General features: G+C 39.6%; 1 protein-coding gene across 1 annotated transcript in view; it reads right to left on the bottom strand.

Annotated features, from left to right (window-relative positions):
- The window catches only part of LOC146315008 (stromal membrane-associated protein 1-like), a 120,619-nt gene that overhangs the window by 76,187 nt on the left and 22,356 nt on the right, over positions 1 to 22,076 (bottom strand). Inside the window, exons 4-5 of the mRNA XM_084736024.1 lie at positions 13,441 to 13,516; positions 858 to 926 (exon numbers count right to left, since the gene is read on the bottom strand). Coding sequence (XP_084592150.1) covers positions 858 to 926; positions 13,441 to 13,516 — 145 coding nt within the window. The remainder of the gene's footprint in view (positions 1 to 857; positions 927 to 13,440; positions 13,517 to 22,076) is intronic.

Genomic DNA, 22,076 nt, shown 5'->3' with positions numbered 1-22,076 from the left:
GTTCAAACTGACTGATATTCTTGGCTGTTTCTCTGCAGTGCATATGAAACATATGCAGGCTATATTTCGGCTGCGTTTTTGTTGACGTATCCATCAGTAAGTTTATCATCTTTGAGGCTCTGGCACAAGTCTCTGACTCTATTAACCATGAGCAAATGAGGCTAGCTCTGGCCAATTTGCTCCAGCAGCATTAGCGGGCTATTATACTCCCATCTGATCCTCGCTAATAAAACACAGCAAATTACAGCTGGGATCCTCCTCCACACATCATGTTGGCTCCGTTTCCAGCTTTGTTTATTTAATCAGTTCATGTCAGCATGGCGAGTGCGACTCAAAGGAGCTCTGACCCCGCGTGTGCACAGGTACAAAGGACTGTGGTTGGTAGAGACTGCTGTGTGTAAAACTGTAGACTGTATGTACGACATGGACGCAGTCATTCTGACGTCACCCACAGGTTCCTGGAGAGCCATTATGAAGCTCAATGAAGTGGCTATGTAGCAACAATTCATCTGTGAAGGTACCAGTAAATCATATCAAACTCTGAAGGCCTCATTTTGATTTTTGTTTGGTTAAATAATGATCTTACCTGGTTAATTGATCAAGTAGTTGAAAATTAGGGCTGCAACTAACAATCACTTTCATTTGATTCATCGGTTGATTATTTTCTCAATTAATCGATCAATAAAATGTCAGCAAATCCAAGATGACATCCTGAACTGTCTTGTTATATTGTATATTAGCCGATATGAGTATTTACTTGACTGGTGGACTGTTCTGATTTTCACAGCACAACATAACTACAAGACAACACAACACAACCACAGCAAAACACCAGAGAAAAGAGGATAGTCGTGCACCTCCTGTCTGCTCCTGTCAGCCTGCGAGGACGGGGAGGTGGAGGGAGGAGCAGCTTCAGACGACTTCTGCTGGAAGACAAGAAGAGAGTTTCAGACAGAGGGTTAGACAGAGACGAGGAGAAGAAAAGATGAAGACAGACAGACAGAAGAAGGAGAACAGAGTCAGAAGACGCAGGGTGGCAGGGGGGAGGAAGGAGAAGCAGAGTTAATTAACGGGAATGAAGGAGGATTTTCTCCACTGCAGCAGGGCGCTCCTCGCTTCAGTAGACGCCGCGGGCCGAGGTTGTGTTCAACCCCACGGCTGCTCAGAGAGAACGGTGTCAAAGTAGGGTCTCACACACCCGCAAACAGCGGCGCACACAGCTACAGAGCGGAGGGAAGACCTCTATTAACCTGCCGCTGACCTGTGAGACACACTAAGAGCAGGCTTGAATCGAACGCTGCAGTCTAACAGCAGCAGCAGCCGGTTGTTTTTATGTTTTACATTTTTTTTTTTATTTCTCTGCTCGTCGAAGTGTTTTGTGGAGGAGGAAGTGGTGATCAAACAGTCATGTCTTCCTCTGACCCTGCAGACAATTTGGAAGAAAAGTAAAGAGAAAAAAACTATGCAATGAGACTAAACCAAAACCATAAAGTTGTGGACTAAAAATCTAAACAATGAGCTGAAATTCACTATAAAACACCAGAAAGACAAAAAGAGCTGCATCTTCAGCTGAGAATTATCTGTTCATCTCTCTCTTTTTCACACTGTCGCATTATTTTTTTAAATTATCATTTGATTTTTGTAAAAAAAAAAAAAAAAAAACATTTTTCCATACCATTTACATATATATTTTCTTTGCATCATATCTGAAAAGTTGGACGTTTATGAAAAGTCCTTGATGACAATATTTTTTTATTTTAGAAACTGTTCATTGCTTTTGGAAAATTTGGCACTTTCTTTTTTCATACAGGAAGCCTTTTATTTGGCCTTGCGGCTGCCAAAAAGAGTTGAATTGTGACAGCCAAGCAATCATTTTGGAAAAAAACAATTTAAAAAAGCAATTTTAGTAAGTGCTCACTTTCTCATAATGGTTTGCAGCCTCCAAGTGATTATAATAAGAGCAGGTTGTATGTACAAAAACACATACAAATATTGCAGTTATAAATATATCTTAAGATAAAATTTCAATCTTTAATTAGTTTATTTTACAGTGTGTTTGTGAGTGCAGTGGTAAAATGCAGACTGCATCATGAAATTCTATAGAATAATAACCGAGTGATTCCCAGATAAATAACCACATATACCAACTTTGATACACATATTTTCAACACAATTTTACTATAAAATAAGGCAAGAAAAAATAATTATTGTAATTAATTAAATATTAGTAGCAATATAACTGTTATTCTTAATGTAAAAGTTTCAAAATTAGCAAAGATTTCCTGCCAAAAACGTGTCAGTCACTACATGAAGGCAGCCATGTTGGATTTCAAACCCACAGGTCGGCTGCTGCCTGCAGTTCACTGATGATCCACCAGAGGGCAGAAGACACGTCTCAGATTGATATCACAGGTTTTTCAGAAAAGTACTGATCGTATTTGAGGTTGATCAGGTCTCAGAAACTCATGAATCAAGTTTTATGCAAATGAAGACAAACTTTTTTGTTTTCAGGCACTTTAATGCTGCACTCTTTGATTTATTTTTCTTTTTGACACTTGAAGGCAACAAGCTGCAAGAAAACACTGATGTCACCTCACAAAGTTCAGCTGTTCTACTGACCACCTGACAGATATAAAGGTAATCTTCAACATTTATAGAAAATGTATTATTAGCCTAGTCTCCCAACCTCTCTAGCACAGTACAAGTGTACAATTTGTCATGAAATAGTTACACTACAGATTACGGCTGCAGAATTTGGTGAAAAAAAAAGTCATATTGTGATTATTTTGGCTGAAATTGCAACTGCAATAGCCGGTACAATTAATGGGAATTATCGTTTTTGTATTAAAATGTTCATATTTAATGAAAAAAACATTAGAATTGTAATATTTTGACAGTGGTTTGGGTCTGTGTCAATCAAACAATGTTTTCTTACATGTGGAGAACAAGATTTGTTGCCCAGCGCATCTCCACAGGGCCACATTATAATGCAGTTTTTATACACATTTTTCCTTTTTCATACCATTGTGATCAGGTTCTGGTTCTATGATTTGGATATTGCACTTGCCAATATTGCCGTTTCAATAATTTCATGAGTAACTGTGCAGCCCCAACCCAGATCTGCTACAAAAAAAACCATTAATTGTTCTTTTTTTCATTACTAAACATGCTGGGTGATGTGGACAAAATCAAATATCACTGTTTTCTCGTCTCCCTCTTTCCCGTCAGTACAGTTTTTGGACACCAGTGTCAGTGCCGTTTGTTGAGGTTCTGACTGAACAGCATCAAGCGAAACACGGCACACAGAACCAGCGGTGGTTTAAACCGAAGCCTGATATGAACCACTGGAAAACCAGGGGGGGTGTTTAAATGTGAGAGTGAGGGAGAGAAAAGGTGCTCATGTGCACGAGCACGAGCAAAGGAGTGTTGATGACGTGATATAAACTTTCTTTGATCATGAAGCCTGATGTTACTGGTTGTGTTTTCAGACATTTTAATGCAGAAATTATAGCTTTAAGTACACAGACTTTTCTTTGCATCAGATGTGAGGCAGCCAGGCTTAATATGCATTTGTGCACTGACGGAGATTATCACAGAGCCAGATGGACAGAGAAACAGAATGATTGAAGACAGGAGTATGATTCAGACAGGAGAAAGTCAAGAAAAGATAATTCCCAACACCACATTTGCATGCATATTACTGCTTTCATGTTCAGGAGCCTCCGGAGGATTCAAACTGTGTAAGTATTGTTTTGTTTTGTTTTTTCAGCCGGTGAAAAGCCCGGCTGGTGCCTGCACACAAAATCTATGATGAAAGCAGGCCATTACCCAAAAAAAAATGAACACACTCTTTTTTTCAATAATTACTGCCATTTTCAATCCATCTCCAAAATCAATACCAATCCAATCTGACAAAAATCCCATCAGCTGCGTCACCACAGAGCTGCTCAAATCTTTCCTGCCTGTAATGAGACATGTCAGTTAGCAGATTTAACTAAACACTGCTGACGCTACATTGGCCTCGTCTTCATCACTTCCTTGTTTATTTTTTGCCATCTGGCTGTTCACTGCCTTCCTACATGCACCACAGCTTCAGCTGCCTCCCACAAGACTTGTGCCTCGTCTCCACTTAACTGCCTCTCCACACAGCAGCTGAACACATTGATTATTACAAGAAGAAACAGAGAAAGCAATCAGGTCATTAAAAAGCTAAAAACATGTATGTTTTTTCCTGTTATGAGTGTGAAAAGTGAGAGTATATTTATGGAACACAGAGTCATGTGAAGCTACAGCGAAGCATTTAATTTGATTTTTGTCAGAATCAAACGCTGTGACGAAAATTTCAGAAAAAATAACTTTATGGTCTAAAGTGGTTTGGAATAATAACTTCACGGATAAAAAGAATCCACACACTGGTGAAGGATGGAAAATTCAACTATCCAACCTAATGATTCAAGACAATAAACCAGCAGTCCCAGTTTCATCAAATACAAAATGGTGGAAAAATGGCAAGTTGGTTTACTTAAATATAAATATAATAATATAAATAAGGAGAACAAAGTTTCTTGGAAGCCTTGATATCTAAAAATGACAACAGGCTGGAAAACTGTTTTGTTCATATTACACTGGGTTTTTAAAAGAAAACCGACTCCTCAGAATGTGGACGCAGGTTAGAAATGAGAAAACAGGTTTTACCAGAAAAGGTACTGTTTTTATTTTGAGGTAAAACTGACACTGCGTGCGCACTGCTAATGTTGCTGGGAATTCCTCATTAAACAAGCATGCATTCAGAATAGCTGTGATCACATACGTGCACACATTCATGCATTCAAGCATTTGCACATCCACAACATTTACAGCTGCAACTACCAGTCAATTAATCAAATATGCAATTTTGGTTGCCGGTTGGAGTGTTCAGAACTACGGTAAGTGTGGTGGGTCAAAATGGACCCAGAGAGCTGTGCTGTCAGCTGTGGTGGAGGTTTATAATCAACATGTTGGATTGTAATTGTGCAGTTTGAAATTTTTTCTCGTCTGGATGTTTTAAGGGACTTTGCTGCAGTTTCAGATGTCAGAGTTTAATCTGACCTTATTTCCTGAAGAAGACACCAAGTGGTTCAGTTTCACCTGCTTTCGGTAGCAACTCCCACATCCTAGTCTACAAGTCGAGGGCTGGACCACACGTCCTCGTCTTTGTCTCCAGACTTCTCCAAACATAAATTTATTACAGTCTATTTGTGCTTGAGCCACAGAGGACACAACTCTCACCTCCTGCACAATGGATTCATTATTCATTATTATTGACATTTTATAGATAGTTGTATTTTTACTATAAGCCATTTTTTCTTCTTCTTTGCTTTATGTCTTCTCATCTTCTCTTAATTTCATCTGCTGTTCCTGCCTTTTTTTATTAATATGTTTATTTGCCTCGTCCACTAACACCTCCACAGGATCGAATTTCATTTTGTACTTGCAGTCATTCTGATTTCCTTTGCAAACAACAGTAAAACACCCAAAACCCTCATTTCAATCCTGCTGTCTCCACAGTGTTTGCACTGGTTGTCATTTATGTAATTATTCTTAGTTGATCACCCACAAAACGCACACCGACCAAACATGCAATATATCAGAATGTACATGCAATTTCGCACTCTTTATTTGGGATCTTAGTAAATCAGACCCTCAAACCCTGCTGTTCCTGACCTGATAATCAGACTGAAGTTTATTTTCACTCCATTATTCATTAGTACTATTTCAAGTGCTAACAAACAAGTTAGAGGTGTTGGTGTTGATTCAGGGCTGTGATACGAGGCTACAGAGTTTTAACAGCGTGTGTTTCACTGCTGCATTTGTGTGTCAGAGGCTTAAATGAGGCTGAAGGGATGCAGATCTATAATGTGACTGTACAAGAGTCTGATTCTGGACTGCTGATAAAATACACCGAGCGTTTCTCGGCATCTCACTGTTAAAACCAGGCAGCGAGGAGTGAATTCACAGAAAGAGGTGACATCATTATCATCACCCTTCCTCGCTGTCTTCCTCCTCCTTTGCTCTCTAAACCACCTCAGGCTGGAAACTAACACCGACTGTGTCTTTCTGAGGGCAGAACAGAAGAGTGTTTTCTCCAGTTTTCATCTCTCTCCGTTTCCGTCCTTCTCCCTCCCTCCTCGACTGTTAAGGCATCAAACGGCTGCTTGCTCTCGTTGCCTGTGGTGGTGAACGGAGCGCAGCAGAGACGTGAATTCAGAGCATTTTCTTTCCCCCCTACTTATTCCGTTGATGTCTTTTAGGTTTTTTTTTCTCTCTCAAAACTTCCTCCTCTTCCGACTTTGATGCTGCCGGAGATGTCGACACAGCACTAAACAGGCGCAGATGGGCTGATGATGAAGATAAAGAGAAAAGAGACTGGAGGGTAAGAAGGAGGAGTGAAAGGAATACAGAGGAGGAAGGGGGGGCAGAGAGATAACAAGAGGAGTGGTGCGAGCTGGGTGAAAGAGGATGAACAGAGGTTGAATAGATATTAGGGCTCAGAGATTGAAGTGTCTGGCTATCTGCTGATAGTGAGACGGAGAGATGGTTAACAACTTAACGGAGACTTGTCCGCTGGGTGGACCTCTAACAGCTTCATTTGTACTCTGACAGAGGACACTGCTGAAGGAAAGTGGAATAGTTACACAGAGACTAATAAAACATGAATTATGGAGACCGAGGGACGGTTTTAGATCTTTAAGCTGCAACACAACTCCACTGTGTTCTGAAGGAATACTGAATCATGGTCAGATCAATGACCTTGGGTTATTTTGTGAATTCATGGTCGCAGCAGGCATCAGAAATCTGCTTACAATCTCAAATGAAGTCAGAAGGAAAAGATATACTCTTGATAAATTAACAATGTTTATGTGCATGGACATCTGTTGCACACACATATTCATCATTAGAAATTCATCGAGACATGTCCCTTTTCTCAGATGCAGTGAGTTCACCACAGGTCACCTGACAAAAATTAACTCCAAACTGACGACTGATGACCAGGGGAGAAATAAAGCGCGAAACAAAGTTGAATGAATATGAATTAGGTAGGGGAAATAAAAAAAAAAAGTGTGCCTTTATTTCATTAACTCTTTCCTCACCAGTGTTGTTTAATAAAGTTGCCAGCATTTTTGCCAAAATTCATTGATTTTTCAGCACCCACAGAATATTCAGTTCTATGAATATGTTAACATGGAATATATCAAAAGAAAGAACAAATCTTCTAGTTTCAGACAAAAAAAAACATTTTGTTTGAGCTTCATTCATTCTTTTTTACAAGCACTTCAATGCTGGTTGGTTGCATCAAAAAATCCACTTTTCAGACAAAAAACAGGGACAACAGTGTGACATTTTTAACCAGAATATCAATTTCACGTTTTTATTTTTGGCTTTTTATCACTTCATATTACATGTGTGACATCACTGTCACCTGTGTGGTTAACATTAGGTGTGTGTGTGTCCCACAGTCACCTGAAACACTGTCTGAGAGGCCCAGAGCCTGGAGCGGTCTCTGCCCCGGCTGCGGTGTGAGTCCCAGGGGCTGCGGTGTGAGCAGCCTCACTGTGTCCCGGCTGCTGTGGAGGTCCGGAGACCTCAGTGCCAGCAGCCCCGCTCTGTGGCTGAATCATGACGCTCTCTGACCTGCAGATCTGCACCGATATTTTTATGCTAGATTTCTTGCTTTTCTTACTGTTAGAATAGCCGACTAGTCTAAATTGAAATTTGTGTTTAATCAACAGGGCAATTAGTCACTGGTAATATTGAAAATTGATAACAAAAGTCTTCTTAAAAACTATCCAAAGCCATTAAAAATGACAAATCTGTTTTCTCTTGTTCAATAAAAATCAAACTGACCTCAGCCAAACTCGCCCTGTGGCTCCTCTGCTGTTCACTGACGTCAGGATACAACAGTCAGAGGACGGCAGAAGTGCAGTGGGCTGCCACAGCTGCTGCAGGAACACGCAGAACACTGCAGACGACTGTGGACACAGCAGACAGGACATCCCTGTGACTAACTCAGGCAAATAAGGTTGAAAATCAGCAAAGTCTTCCTGTAGGGAGACAGTGCTGCTCGCTTGTGACAGTTTTAGGCCAATCACTGGGCTCATCACAGAGGGTCTGCAAGATGAACTCTGATGTCTTGTTGATTCCAGTAACATTGAAATAATGTGTGGTCCATATACTGATACACACACACACACATACACACCTATTAATTCACTCATGGGAGAACAATGAGCTCATGCAGCATGGACAGTGGAAGTGGAGTGGATGCACTCATGTCCTCCACTACAAAGAACTGCACACTGTCCATTACAGAAGAAGACTTTTCTCTTCATTGATCTCACAACACCAACATAGCAGAAATCAGCACTTCAAAGTCTTACACGCACTAGATCTTGCAGTCCTTATCTGCATTAATACCCCTTTTCAATGCTATATACTGTATTTGAGGATACAAATACATATTTTCTGCAGAATTGCTTCCAAATTGAAATGATAAAATGTCCAAACACAGTATCTGGACCATCATGAGAAGAGAAAGCATCTTTTAAAACCTTTCCTTTCAGCAGTAATGCCAAAACTATGCCTTTTTCAAATTCTTACTGCTGAGAATAAACATGCTTTTCAACAAAAGACTGTGTCTTTTGGAAAAAGAAATACAAATCTCTCCTCTTAAAAATTAAAGGATGAACTGACAACCAATTAAAAACATTCTTGCATGATTTTATACACGGAGGGGTTTTGCTTTTACAACCTTAATCAGCCGGGTGTGGACAGTTCATTATGGTGGCTAATGTTAGCTGTAAGTAAGCTGGCAACTACATCCCTTGGGACAGAGCTGAGAATGGACATGAAGTAGACCAAACTAATGAAGATCAACACCTCCACCAACAACCCAGTCATAGTGGATGGTGAGCCCACACAGGAAGTCAACACCTTCCCCTACCTCAGCAGCACTGTGGATGAGCAAACTGACACAGACAATGACGTCACCGCAGAGAAGGCAAAGTTAGAGCAGCCTTCATCACCCTCGCCAACATCTGCTCCTTTATGGAAATAACCACAACAACAAAAGTGCAGGTCTTCAGCTCCATGAAGCACATTTTTAAGATCGGGCGGCTGAGCGAAATCAGTGGCATGGAACTACACACAACTTGAGGAAACCAAGATCTAGCACTACACGCAGAGCCCTGACCTGGAACCGCCCAGGGAAAACTGAAGAGAGGACGGCCCAAGAACATCTGGAGGCGGGACACCGAGGCAGAGATGAAGAGGCATGGAACCAGCTGGAAAGAGGTAGAGAGTAGAGCCCAGAGATGGAGAGGCGTCATCGATGGCCTATGATTGGTTGGAAGTGAGGGGCCTAAGTAAGTAAGTAATGTTAGCTAATGTGAGCAATTTTTTAACATTGTTGAGTAACTGAAATATCTGTGAGAGTTATGATTCCTTTTGCACTAATGAGACATACATTACTAGCATATCACAAAAAAAGAAATAAAAGTAGTAGAACTCAGGTTTGAGGTGTCCTTGTAAATCATTCCACTCAATCAGTCAAATCCCCTGATGTTTTTAAAGCCGCGTTGATCAATAAATATCTATTAACAACAAGTCAAATATGAAAGCAGTCACTCATAGTGATGAACCCAGAGAATTTTCACCAACTCTGCAGTTACACTCAGTCCTACTGAACATTTTAGCATATTTTAACTACGGCTGAACAATAATCACATTTTTATTAAAATCACAACATGGCATATTGCAATTTTCAAATCAGAGGAGGTGCAATATTTGATAAAACTCAGTTTTTGTTTTGTAAAATTAGTGTGGTGCTGCAGAGAAAACATCTTCATAGGACTGAAACTAATGATTACATTTATTATCGGTTAATAATTTCTATGATTAATAATTTCTATGATTAATTGATTAGTTGTTTGGTCCATAAAATGTTGATCAGTGTTTCCCAAAGTCCAAGATGACATCCTCAAATGTATTGATTTGTCCTCAACTCAAAGATATTCAGTTTACTGTCAGAGAGGAGTAAAGAAACCAGAAAATATTCACATTTAAGAAGCTGAAATCAGAGAATTTTACTTAAAGAAAATGATCCAAACTGATTAATTGATTACCTAAATAGCTGCTGGGTAATTATAGAGTTGACAACTTATCGATTAATCAGCAAATCATTGCAGTTCTACATCTTTTTGTAAAGATCACTGCAAAAATCAGACCTTTAATATGTTTTTCAATCAAATATGTAAAGATATCATTCCATCTACTATTGCAAATCACATCACACTAAAAGTATCAGTAAAAATAATCCTAATTAGATATTTGTTTTAGTTATTCAGCCCTACAGTCAATCCAGTTACATCATTCTGTATCTCTCAGGTTTCTGTATTAACTCTGACGGACGAACTGTCCACATCGTCCAAACAGAAGCTTTACAGTGTGATGATGTAACTACAGTGAAGAGATCACAGTTTCTTTTGTATATGTGCTCGACACAAAAGTCAAGCCAACAAATTCCTTACTCTCATTCCAACACACACACACACACACACACACACACACACACACACACACACACACACACACACACACACACACACACACACACACACACAGCTCAGGGTTACTGTAGCCCGCCCTCTCCTCTTCTCTCTCCATCTGCACGAAACTGCTTAAAGTGATAATGAGTTGTTTTTAATAATTAATTTGCATATAAAAGCCGAGCCGTCTGTGTGGGTGGCAGAAACAGATCCTAGATCACAGTCTGGCTGCTGGCAACGCTTCAGAGGAAAGCATGAGAAAACAGAGGGAGGCAGGAGGCGAGAGGAGAAAAGAAAAGAAAAGAGGAGGATGAACTGAGAAACAGAACGAAGAAGAGGAAGAATCAAAAGGAAACAAAAGGGGAGACAATGACAGGAAGGAACAGAGAGACAGACTGCTGTGAACAAGACATTTTGCATTTATGTAACACATTTAGTGTTTATGTTTAGGAGTGTTTTCATCTCTGTTTTTCACACTTTTTTTGTTGTTGTGTTACTTTCCTTTCAGTTTGTATCCTTCTTAGCCTGAGTGAGTGTGTGTCCTTATGAAAGTGTTATAAAAAGCTTTGTTCCTATTAATTCGCTCAGTGTTCAGTCTGTGCGTGTAAGTTTTTGTGTCGTAAAACTTTGATACTTTACTTCAGGGAAAGATTAACGGCATGCATGCAGATACAGGAGCCGGTGTCTCTTTTAAACTGCAACATTTTTGTTGTAATCTGTTATTTTACTTTTACTTTCCCTAAGATTCTGAAATAGATGCATAGACATAAGCTGTCAAATCAGATATCATTATCATTATTATTATTATTACTGTAGCATCACCTTCAAACTTAATCTGAAAGTTTGACCTGTTAATCATGGAAAATATCTGCACTTATGTGGCTACCTCATATAGTACACACAGCTTCAAAAACTGTTCCCTGAGCAGATTTAAGGATCAGCAGGTTGATTTAGTAGTAGTTTATATTTTGAAATTATGCTGAAAATTATGACGTTCCAAATCAAAAACATAAAGATATTCAGTTTACTGTCATAAGAGGATTAAAGAAACCAGAATTGAGGAATTTATTTCTTCAAATGACTACATTTTAGAGACCAAAACTGGCTGGTTTTCAGTGTGACGGGCCCTAACCAGTGATTGAACGGTCAGCGTCACATATCTGATTACATTCCAGACAAATTCACCCACACGCTCCACATGATGGTCACGTCATGCATGCAGAAGACACACTGACTGTAACATCACAGACACAACAGCTCTGCTCACAGCTACACACACTCAAACACGAAGTCAATGTTAGCAACAGATTCCAAGAACAGGATAAAGAGAAGACAGAGAGTCTATAAAGAAACGGAGCGGCTGAGCAGCTGACGGTGTCACCAAACAGCCGTAAACTTTCTATCTCTTCATTCTAATGTTAGCCAGCAGCAGACTGCTGTTCACAGACTGAAAGTTAAAATCTCACCTCCTGTTCTGGCTGAAGAATGAACAACCTCCTCAAACATTTTCTCATCCAGACACGTTTAACATCTGCTGCTGTTTGTCTCACTGCAAAGGTTTACTACAGCATCAGTCACCGATTTGTTTATATCTGCTTTCACATGAGATCACGTCTCATAAGATTCTACAAGATCTTCTAGTATATCTAGTATATGGCTGTAATCTGGAGCACTTTTGGATAAAATGTAAATGTTATTTAATAGTCAGTGTTTTATTAGTTACATCCAATTAAATTTTACATGAAAAGTTGCAAAGATGTTTGTGTATTCTGTCAATTATAGTTCTTAGAAAAACTGAAAATCTGAATCAGCAGGTCAGACCCTTAAAAAAAATCAAAAATCAGAATAGAACAGTATAGAAGCAGCCCACTCGCTGAAACACTCAAACACAACTCACACAGTTAATCTCTCCAGAAAACAAGACAAGGAGACGTGCACACACCCACATACACACCTACACCATCACATCCTTTCTCTCCCATCATCCACACAAAACACAAGGTTGAGTCTTGACACTGACATACACACACAAACACATACACAGACATCTCTACTCACTGATAAAGACCTGTATCAGAAGATAACAGTGTTTTTGAAAGGTTATTCTCTCTCTCTGTGCACCAACTCCTGCTATCAGATCCAATAAGACTGTGTTGTTTGGGCTCAAATCAGGGTTGAAAGGGATTTCGCTGCCTTTCCACACATTTAAGCTCAGAAAACATCTCCAGTGTGATAGATTAAAGTGCAGAAAAGGTCGGCGACTGTAAAAAATATAAACTTTACAGGCTCGATGAGAGATCCTGGAAGCCGACCACGAGGCCTTGGCACAGAGAAGTCGGAGCTGGAATTCATTCAAATGTCTTGTGTGAGGAAAAGATGCCAAATATGATAAGTAGCAGCACATTTCAACTTTTAACACAACAGCAGCCAGAACCATGCGCACACTCTTTGATGCTGATTCTAGTCTTTTAGCATTCATTTTCAGCTCCTCGCCAAAAGGCAAAAGATGGGAAATCATTCATATTTGATCATTAATGTGAAGTCTCCTTAAATAAAAGCCTGCGTATGCAGATTTTGCTGCCGTTTTCCAACGGTTGGGACAAACACTTGGTCGCATTTCAACAAAGAATAAAGGGAAAGAAGAGCTGTCAGTCTGCATTAAGTTGGTTTATGTCTTCAGCAGATTTTGGCATCAAACAGCCTCACATCAAACATATGCAACAAACAGCAATCGATGAACACCTTCATGAAATTGCCTCCAACCATGGCAGCTCTGTGCACCGTTCTAACAATGACATGGACCGAAAGGACAGAGCCCAAAATGTTGAAAAAAACAGGAGGTGACAGTGATACTCACTGGAGCTGCAGCCACAGCCTCTTTGTCGTAGTACTTTTTCCTCTCGTACTTGTCCCGGATGAACACTTCCACTGCTCTGAAGGTCAGGGTTAAGGACTGAAATACTGCACAAAAACATGCAAACACTGTACAAACATGCAGCACATACACTGAAATTACTAACATACTGTAGTTCTCTAAAATACTGGACGGTAATCGCTGATTTTCTGATTTTACTGATACATTTTCAAGCATTGGAAAAAAAGAAGCGATTATGAGGGCGCCTGTTTGAATTCCTGGACAAGGAAGTTAGAAATCAAGGTGGAGACATTGTGTGAGAAACTGAGACTGTTCTCCAAAATAGTACAAGAGCAAATACATGCACAAAAAAAAGTGTTGAAAATATGATCTGATGTTCCAACCCAAACCATGACCTCTCTCTACTGTAAAGGCAACAAGAAACAAAGTATTTAGTCATGTAGTTTGGAGGACTTGTTAAGAAAGTTTACACAACTACTGCCAAACTCTACTTGTCTAAAAGTGGTTTTAAAGCGATAATTCCTATCAGACCTTAAATGTAAGATAAAATTAAATATTCTGGAAATGCTTAATGCATTAAACGCGATCAAAAGTGATTGTATTTGCGGCGCCCATTGACAAGCTGATGTGGTCCGCCATACTTCGGGCTCAATGTTTACAAAAGGGTCTATAAAAATATACATTATGGTACGTTCTAGAGATGGGTCATGATTTTACAATCAAACAGAGTATGTCACTATCATCTTGCTGGGTATCCTCACTGATTTTCCCGAATCAATTCAATTCAAAATCGATTCTTTTAGGGATATTTCAGTTATAATACCAATCCTGGTTGGATATGAAAGAGAACTAACTAATGCTGTAAATTGTACAAGGAACCCTCTAATCTGATACATTATTAAAAATATTTAAATTAAGAACAGCTTTTACTGACCTCAGTCAAATGATCTGAGCTGCATTGTTAATAGAGAGCAAACAAAATAAAAGACTGACTGGGAGATAGATTAGCTTCCTTTGTCTTAAGTTTGCCATCTCTATCTGCTGTGTTTAGCTCAGATAATCCCTCCATCAAGCCAGTAGCAGAGCACAAAGACCTGACTACAAAGCAGCAAATCTGGAAAGTTTCCCCAAGTATTCAAGTATTGCACCTGTGATGATTTATACCTTCTGATACCCGGAGCCCAACTTGCTGTACGTCACAGCCGCATAAAGTTTCATGTCAGTCTCATACGTTGGAATAATACAGATAAACATCATTTAAGTCTGTTTTCTGTTTTTAGCTACCAAGCTTACGTCAATAGAAACAAATCCCATGCACAGCTGCCAGAGAAGGCGTTAAAGCTTCACACATTCACAAAAAGATCGATCTCAGATTTAATGAACTGATATCAGATTATTCAAATGAAGATCAATTTGAATCCAAAAATAAATATTTTTTTAAACCCAGCCTATATTCCTCAAACCATCCACAGTATCTGATGATGTTCTTGGAGTATTAATTCCACAAATTCCATGATTTTCTTTGCACAGTGCTTCTATCAAATCAGCGGGAACCCTGATGAAAGTCAGCACAGACATGAATCGTATCTCCTCGCCTGATGATATCAATGACATTAGCTCATATTGTTCAGTCAGAGTGATGCATCAGTAATCTTTTGGCAGTTAACTGTCTCAAAACTGTCTCACACTCAACCTCACCCCCACACACTCCAGCTGACACACGCCCTCATCACGCCTCGGCACTGCATCTGCGCTAATCCAGACTTTCTTATCTCCCTATTTCAGCAGCGACGGTTCTATCTGCTCGAGTAATAGACTTCAAAAGATTGAAAAATGATGACCACCCGCACAAGTCGGGCTTCGAGATAGACTGGAGGAGGCAGCCTGCTGCTGGAGCTGCATCTCAAACATGGCGCTCATTTATTACTGTTGACTAGAAACATCAAGGCAAACAGGATGCTACAATACGACACTCAACGCGGCGCTATAAAGACTGAAGTGGATAAAAGGGAGCCAGATGACATGGTGGTAATGTACGCATGACATAAGGAGGAGGATGAAGACAGATGGTTCATCAGTGAAGCACCTAAACACCAAATAGAGAGGATGATATATGTCCTTACTGTTGACTTTTGACATAAATTACATCCTGTCCAGTCACTGATGTCCAACTCTGATGAGACGGATGTCATACAGATGAACTGACCTCATATTTAATGTATTATACATAACATTATACTGGTTACAACCTGAAAAAAACACACATTAGAGCACGCATGCTGATATATTTTATTATATTTCCTGAGATGCTGCAGTTATCAGCATACAGGTGCATTAATGCTGCATCAATACTGAATGCTGAGGTAGCCAGTTACACTGGAGATAAGATTATTTCTAGTTCCGACACCACAGTTAAACTGCATCACACTCTTTTCAATAAACCTCTCACACAGCATTTCAGCTATTTAAAATGGACATGATTGTGAAGATGCTACATGCAGAGTTTAGAAAGATTTTCTGAATAGTTGATTTTAGACACAGACCCGACAACCGCTGGTTTGTCAAACAACTTCCCTGGTGTTACTGTCACTGGACTCTACCTGATGATACAATGATCTGTCATAATTATGTTATGGCTCATTATTTCCACTTTGTTTCTGAGAGAAGTCATGTTAATCATGTCTGTAATTTTGGCATGGTGGATGGGTCTAAATACTACAACATCCATGAGCCTTGGCTGCTGACGCCATCGACAAGACGCCAGTCAGAGTCAGGTAACAGTGGCTGCTAACGATTGTTTTCAGTCCTGATTAACTGATCAGCTGTTTGGTCCATAAAATGTCATAAAATTGTGAAAAATCTCAAATTGTTGACAAGTTGTTTTGTCCACACCCAATAAAATACTGTCAGAGAGGAGTAAAGAAATATTCAGTTCAAGTTAGCACCAGGAAGACTCTACAGCGGGAAAAAAAAAAAACAGATCTAACATCACAGCATCAGTGATATAACTGTATTGTAAACAGGGCTGTGCGATATGACGTGTCCACAGTCTGCCATTACAGACAGAGATCATTGTTATTGTGCTACGGTGCATGTTCTATCCATTGCAGTTCTATGCTCATACGCAGCACGCATCCAAAGTTTTTTTCTTAGTCGAATCAGAATATTTTCATGCCACCCCTAGCGACACGCAGATAAACCAATCGTAGGAAACCATCATGCCTTGGATTTCTTCCGCTTTTATTTCACAATCAAGGAATCCATGGATAAAAATGAAAACACCACCAAAGAATTTCTTATCACACGGCAGCAGCGCAGCCTGTCCACTTTTCTGATTGTAATAGGACAGCTGTGCTACACACACACACACACACACACACACACACTTTATATTATATTATGTTATATCATATATTATATATTATGCCACTGTTATGTTACACTCATACTCTCCTTTAAAAAAGGAAATCTACAGCAAACCCAAAGTATTTTTGTATTTCATTAATATTAATTACATGTTACTGGCCCAGATAACTATGTATATGAAACTGTAATGTGAATGGAATATTGGAATTCTGCATTATTTTTTTTATCTGAAAACAGCATCATGACATCTGCGTTATTAATTAGCTATCAGCTGCTCTGCTCGGCACTGGCCATTAAAAAAACAATACGGGTCAAGCACTATACATAATGATATAAACCTCAACAAAAACGAAAAGTAACAGAACTGCCCTTTAACTTCTGCAGAGGAGCAGCAGCGAGCATCCTGCCTGGAAACATAACTGACCAGAACTGGTTCAGAGTACAGAGCAGCTCACACTACGTCACAGGCTTTTCCTCAGCTGATCTTATCCTAAAGAAACGTAGCAACACGCTGAGGCTTCAGCAGCTGCTGAGACACCACAGGAAGATAATAAGAAGCTGCGGCTGCTTCTGTTTTCTTCAACACGTATTTGATGCCAGAGGAAGATTGTTGATAGTGAAGACAACATGAAGCTTCTCACCACAACAGCACCGCTCTGTCAGAGGGAATGAAAGAACACAAACATGAGGACTGCACAGCAGCAGTCTCCTAAACCACTGATGACACCAGACACAACAGAAGTTAACTGACAGTAACTCCAGTTCTATAAGTGTGTGAAAGAATGTAAACACACTCATCTCATGTTACAGCTGTGATATTCATGGGCGAAATTTAAAATCTAAGTCATAAGACTGTTTTTAACCACTTCTTACAAATATGAATTCAACTTTAGCCTGATTCTAGACCACAAACGTCACATCAGAATCACACTCATGTGATTACAGCATTACACACCACACTGAGGAGTCTGTCTTTACCGGTTCCATCTTGTCTGTGCCTTTCAAAGCATCAAACTTTCTGTCCGTGTGCAGTTTTCCTGCGATGCCTGAATACTCCTATTTTTAACTATTTTTCCAATACTGTTATATAAGCACTGCAGTGTGTGTGCATGAACAGTGAGTGTGCTTGAGCATAAGTGAGATCAGACAGGTGTTGGCGATCAGACAAGAGAGAAAGTTTATCAGTGAAGTTGTCTAATGGCAGTAAATGTACATTTTGCCAACAAATAAAGACAGCAGAAAAAGTTCAAGAAGTTCCTGTGTCTGTGTCCCTGCTGTTGCTGGGTAAACCTCTGCTCAGGCTGCAAAATGGAGATAAATATATTTATCTAGGGCCTTTTTTATTGGACATGAACCTTGAGTTTACCTGTGTATTGTCAAAAAAAGACAGCATAGTAAATGGTCCTGGCAAGCAGCTGAGAGGCAGGCCTGCACAGAGCTGGTGCAGACAGATGAATGGATTAAAATGCAAGTGTTTCTGCTGTGTGAGATATGCGAGTGTAAAATGCATCAGAGACACTTGCAATCAAGAAAAGATACTAAGATAAATGTGCATTCCAATATCCATACTATCATACTATTTAGTATGCAAGAAAAAAAGATTAAGTATGTCCCAGTACATAGTCTGTTAAATGCAGCGTGCCATTTTGTCTCATTAAACTATGCAAACCCGCATGCTTTACTGGCTAATCTGATCCACAATCCTGTGTGATGGGTGCATGGGCAAGAAGGTCAAAGTTTAAGGCCCAATGTTTTGAGGACGTAGTGGGTCCTAACTGTGTGCAAACTAAGTACTTTGTAAGGGCAAAGAAGTATGACTAGTGGGGCTCTGCTCATGACACACATGGTATGCATCACTCTTATATGCCTTATTTATTATTCTATGTCTTTACTTCTATTCTATTATAGTATATTACAGTATATATGAATAACAACAGTATATTACTGTTTGGGAAAACGAGGCACACATCTTTACTGTATATATTTTGTTTTATTATCTATTATTGTTATTTTGTCTGTGTGTATATTTGGTAGACTGTACATATTTTTACAGACCTTTTTTTTTAATATTTTTTCTTATAATTGCACTATGTGATATATGTTTCTATTTTTGAAAAGCAGCATCTGTAATGTGAACAGTTTCCCTCCAGAGATCAATAAAGAATTTCTGATTCTGATTCTGATTCAGGAGCTGCGTCTCACTTTTTGGCTCAGGGGGACTGTTGCATTTACATTTCTAATATTGACGTCACTGGTGCACTGCTGATAGTTAGCTAGGTTAGCTCAGTTAGCGGTCCTATTACACTGAGACACAGGCTGCGGGACCAACAGAACATTTTAAGAATACAGTAACTTCACTGAGGTGGGGACACTGAGGACACTGCAGGTTCAGACGGGGACAGGAGGCAGTTTGTAGAGTCTCAATCTGTTAGTACACAACATTCATAAATATTTGTTTTTGTTACGGGTGAAAGATATTTGTTCCTGTTATGAACAATGAGATTATACTGTGTTGAAATAAATCGATTTTTCGCCTCCTTGCTTTTCTGATTTAACATCCTGCTCACTTCATGCCCAAAAGATATGTATTTAAATTATTTAATTAATATTGTACAATGACTAGTCGACTCTTGACTTGAACTGACGACTTCTGGTTAATTAGAAAAATCTTTAGTCGGGGGCAACCATGATTATTCAAGAATCAAGAAGAACTCAAGCCCACGTTAGTCAAACTCTTAAACAATATCGATCAATCAAAACAACACAAATAAGTTCACAGTGATGTGAAACAGGAGAATATTCAAAAATACACACACACACACACACACACACACTCATATAGGAGTTGAGATCAAAATAACAAACATGGTGGGGGAATCAAACTCCATTTTGTCATTTACATACATAAGCACAGTAAACAGCCGAGCCGAAGTGATGTGTGAGTATGAACACATAGAAAACGCTCACACACATTCAGGCCGTAGCTCCTCTAATCCTGGGTCTGTTATCTGCTGCTTTCAGCCAGCGGCGCTGCTGTCAGAACGACTAATGGACTTCAAAAGAGTGAAGAATGATGACCACCCGCACAAATGGGCCTGCCAGATACAAGATAGGGTATTAGAGCAGCATTTCAAACAGGGAGATTATTTATTTCAGTCTGCTGGTGGAAATATGAACATATGCTGCTGTGTTAACCACACAGCTGTCTTGTCTTGTATCATGGAAAAGGGCAAACTGGAAAGTGCCGTTACATCGCTGTGCATTCACACACAAGCGCTGCGAGAGAGGTGTCCTGTTTAAACGTGTGGAACGGCGCCGACAGAGCGAGTCTGTCAATTCTTGTTTGGAGCTGGAAACGATTGCAGACATGCAGACGGAGCTGAAGTATGACGATGAAAATCACTCAGATTTGATCGTTATTTCTCTCTGTAGACAAAGAAACAGGACAACTGCAGATTTCAAAAATGGTAAAACTGATCAGAATACTGATACGCTGTGAAGTTCTGGATAACTGAGCTAATTAACTGATCACAGCTCAGTAATAACATTGAATAAAGACTAGTTGCTCTGTATGTTCGACTGTAGATGAACAATTTGCTTGCCTAATTTCCATAAAATAATCTTAAAATTACATTCTGTGATATTAAAACACTAGTATTTCAACAAAAGTTTAAAGTTGTGGGTCTTCTCCTCTGCCATTGTTGCTACGAAATGCATTCTGGGATACATGGCTGCCCCAAGTCCACACAAGTCACCACCCCATGCATCCTTGATAAAATGGGCGGGGCAAGAACACATCCGGGTATTTGACTCTACTTTTGAATTGGAACAGTACTTGGACTGAGACGGATGACGTTTCCCAAAAACACAAGTACACAAGTACAGAGAAGAACGCATACTGAGAAAGGGCTAAAGTGTTTATGATAATAGGATGGACGTAACACCTTCAGCCACGGCTGTCGCTGCTGAGAGGCAAAGAAAAGATCAAACTGCATTCATCCTATGATGAAACATTTCTATCCTGACACGAGCAGGAACTTCCACCAGAACAACATCCATCAATGGGGCACGGCAAGTCATTAAATGCTATAAACATGGAAGACAAGTGAATATCATTGCCAAGCACTGATACCATCATCAACAAACCAAAAGAGGAAATACATTTTAGAAAACTGCTGTCCATCCCTCCAGTAGAGGTCAGACTGGTGAAACAAAACATCACTAATATGCAAGACAAATGAAAGGAAACACATGAATGGAAAATTATATCATTTATGTTGTTTTTTCCTCTCATTTCACCCGTCTGTATGTGACACAGCTACAGTCATTTTTATGCAAATGTATGCTGACATTGGGAGTTTGTATGTAAATATACTGAAGGGTGACATATATGCTGATACAGGAGCTTGTTATGCAAATCTATGCTGACATGTGCAGTGACGGAGGGTTTTACAACATGTACTAATGTGTGGTGACAGGCAGTTTTAATGCACATGTAGTGTGAGAACAGCAGTTTATATGCAACTTTTCAAGGACAGGGAGTTTTCACACCAATGTACGGAGACATGTTTACTGACAAACTGAGTTTTTATGTAAATGTCCCTCCCCGTCCGGTGGACCACCTTATTTTATAAAGAGACAAATATATATATTTTTTCTATCCTGTTTGAATTTTGTCATGAATTACACGCACGATGTTTGTCAACTTAGATGATAATTGTAGAAGTCAAGAAAGTCACTGTTTGTCGTTTAGGTATCAGACTGTGAAGATACGTAATTAGAAAGACTACACAAGAATCACATCAGGAACTTAAGGACTTTCTCCCTTCAAAAGCTAACGTCAAAGCTATGATGCCTGTGTGTTTTCATATCGGGATGTAGTCACATGACCAAGGGCTCTGGCTTACTCTTTCATTTCCTGGCTGATAAAAAGACCAGGAGACGCTGGATAAAACACTTCAAGTAAGACTGTATGTTACTTAGAGTGACAATGATGTCCATAGCTGAGCAGAAACCCAGCAGTAAGTTGTCAGTGTGGAAGTAAATGTACAGTTGAGGTTACAGTTAACAAACGCTGCAGCTTCTCAAGACCAGGGAAAGTCTGATCTGTTCCTCCCTGACTGCTGAACAAGTGACAGAGTTAACCCTGAAGTAATCTGAGCAGTTAATTTAATGCTAATGCTAGCATCATACCCTTGCATTGTACAACATCGGCCCCAGTGTGATCATATCCCTTTCAGAAGCTTTGAAAT

This window comes from Lutjanus erythropterus, chromosome 14 (genome assembly GCF_056507025.1).
Source record: "Lutjanus erythropterus isolate fLutEry1 chromosome 14, fLutEry1.hap2, whole genome shotgun sequence".
Classification (NCBI taxonomy): Eukaryota; Metazoa; Chordata; class Actinopteri; order Lutjaniformes; family Lutjanidae; genus Lutjanus; species Lutjanus erythropterus.
This window is presented reverse-complemented; position numbering and strand designations above follow the sequence as displayed.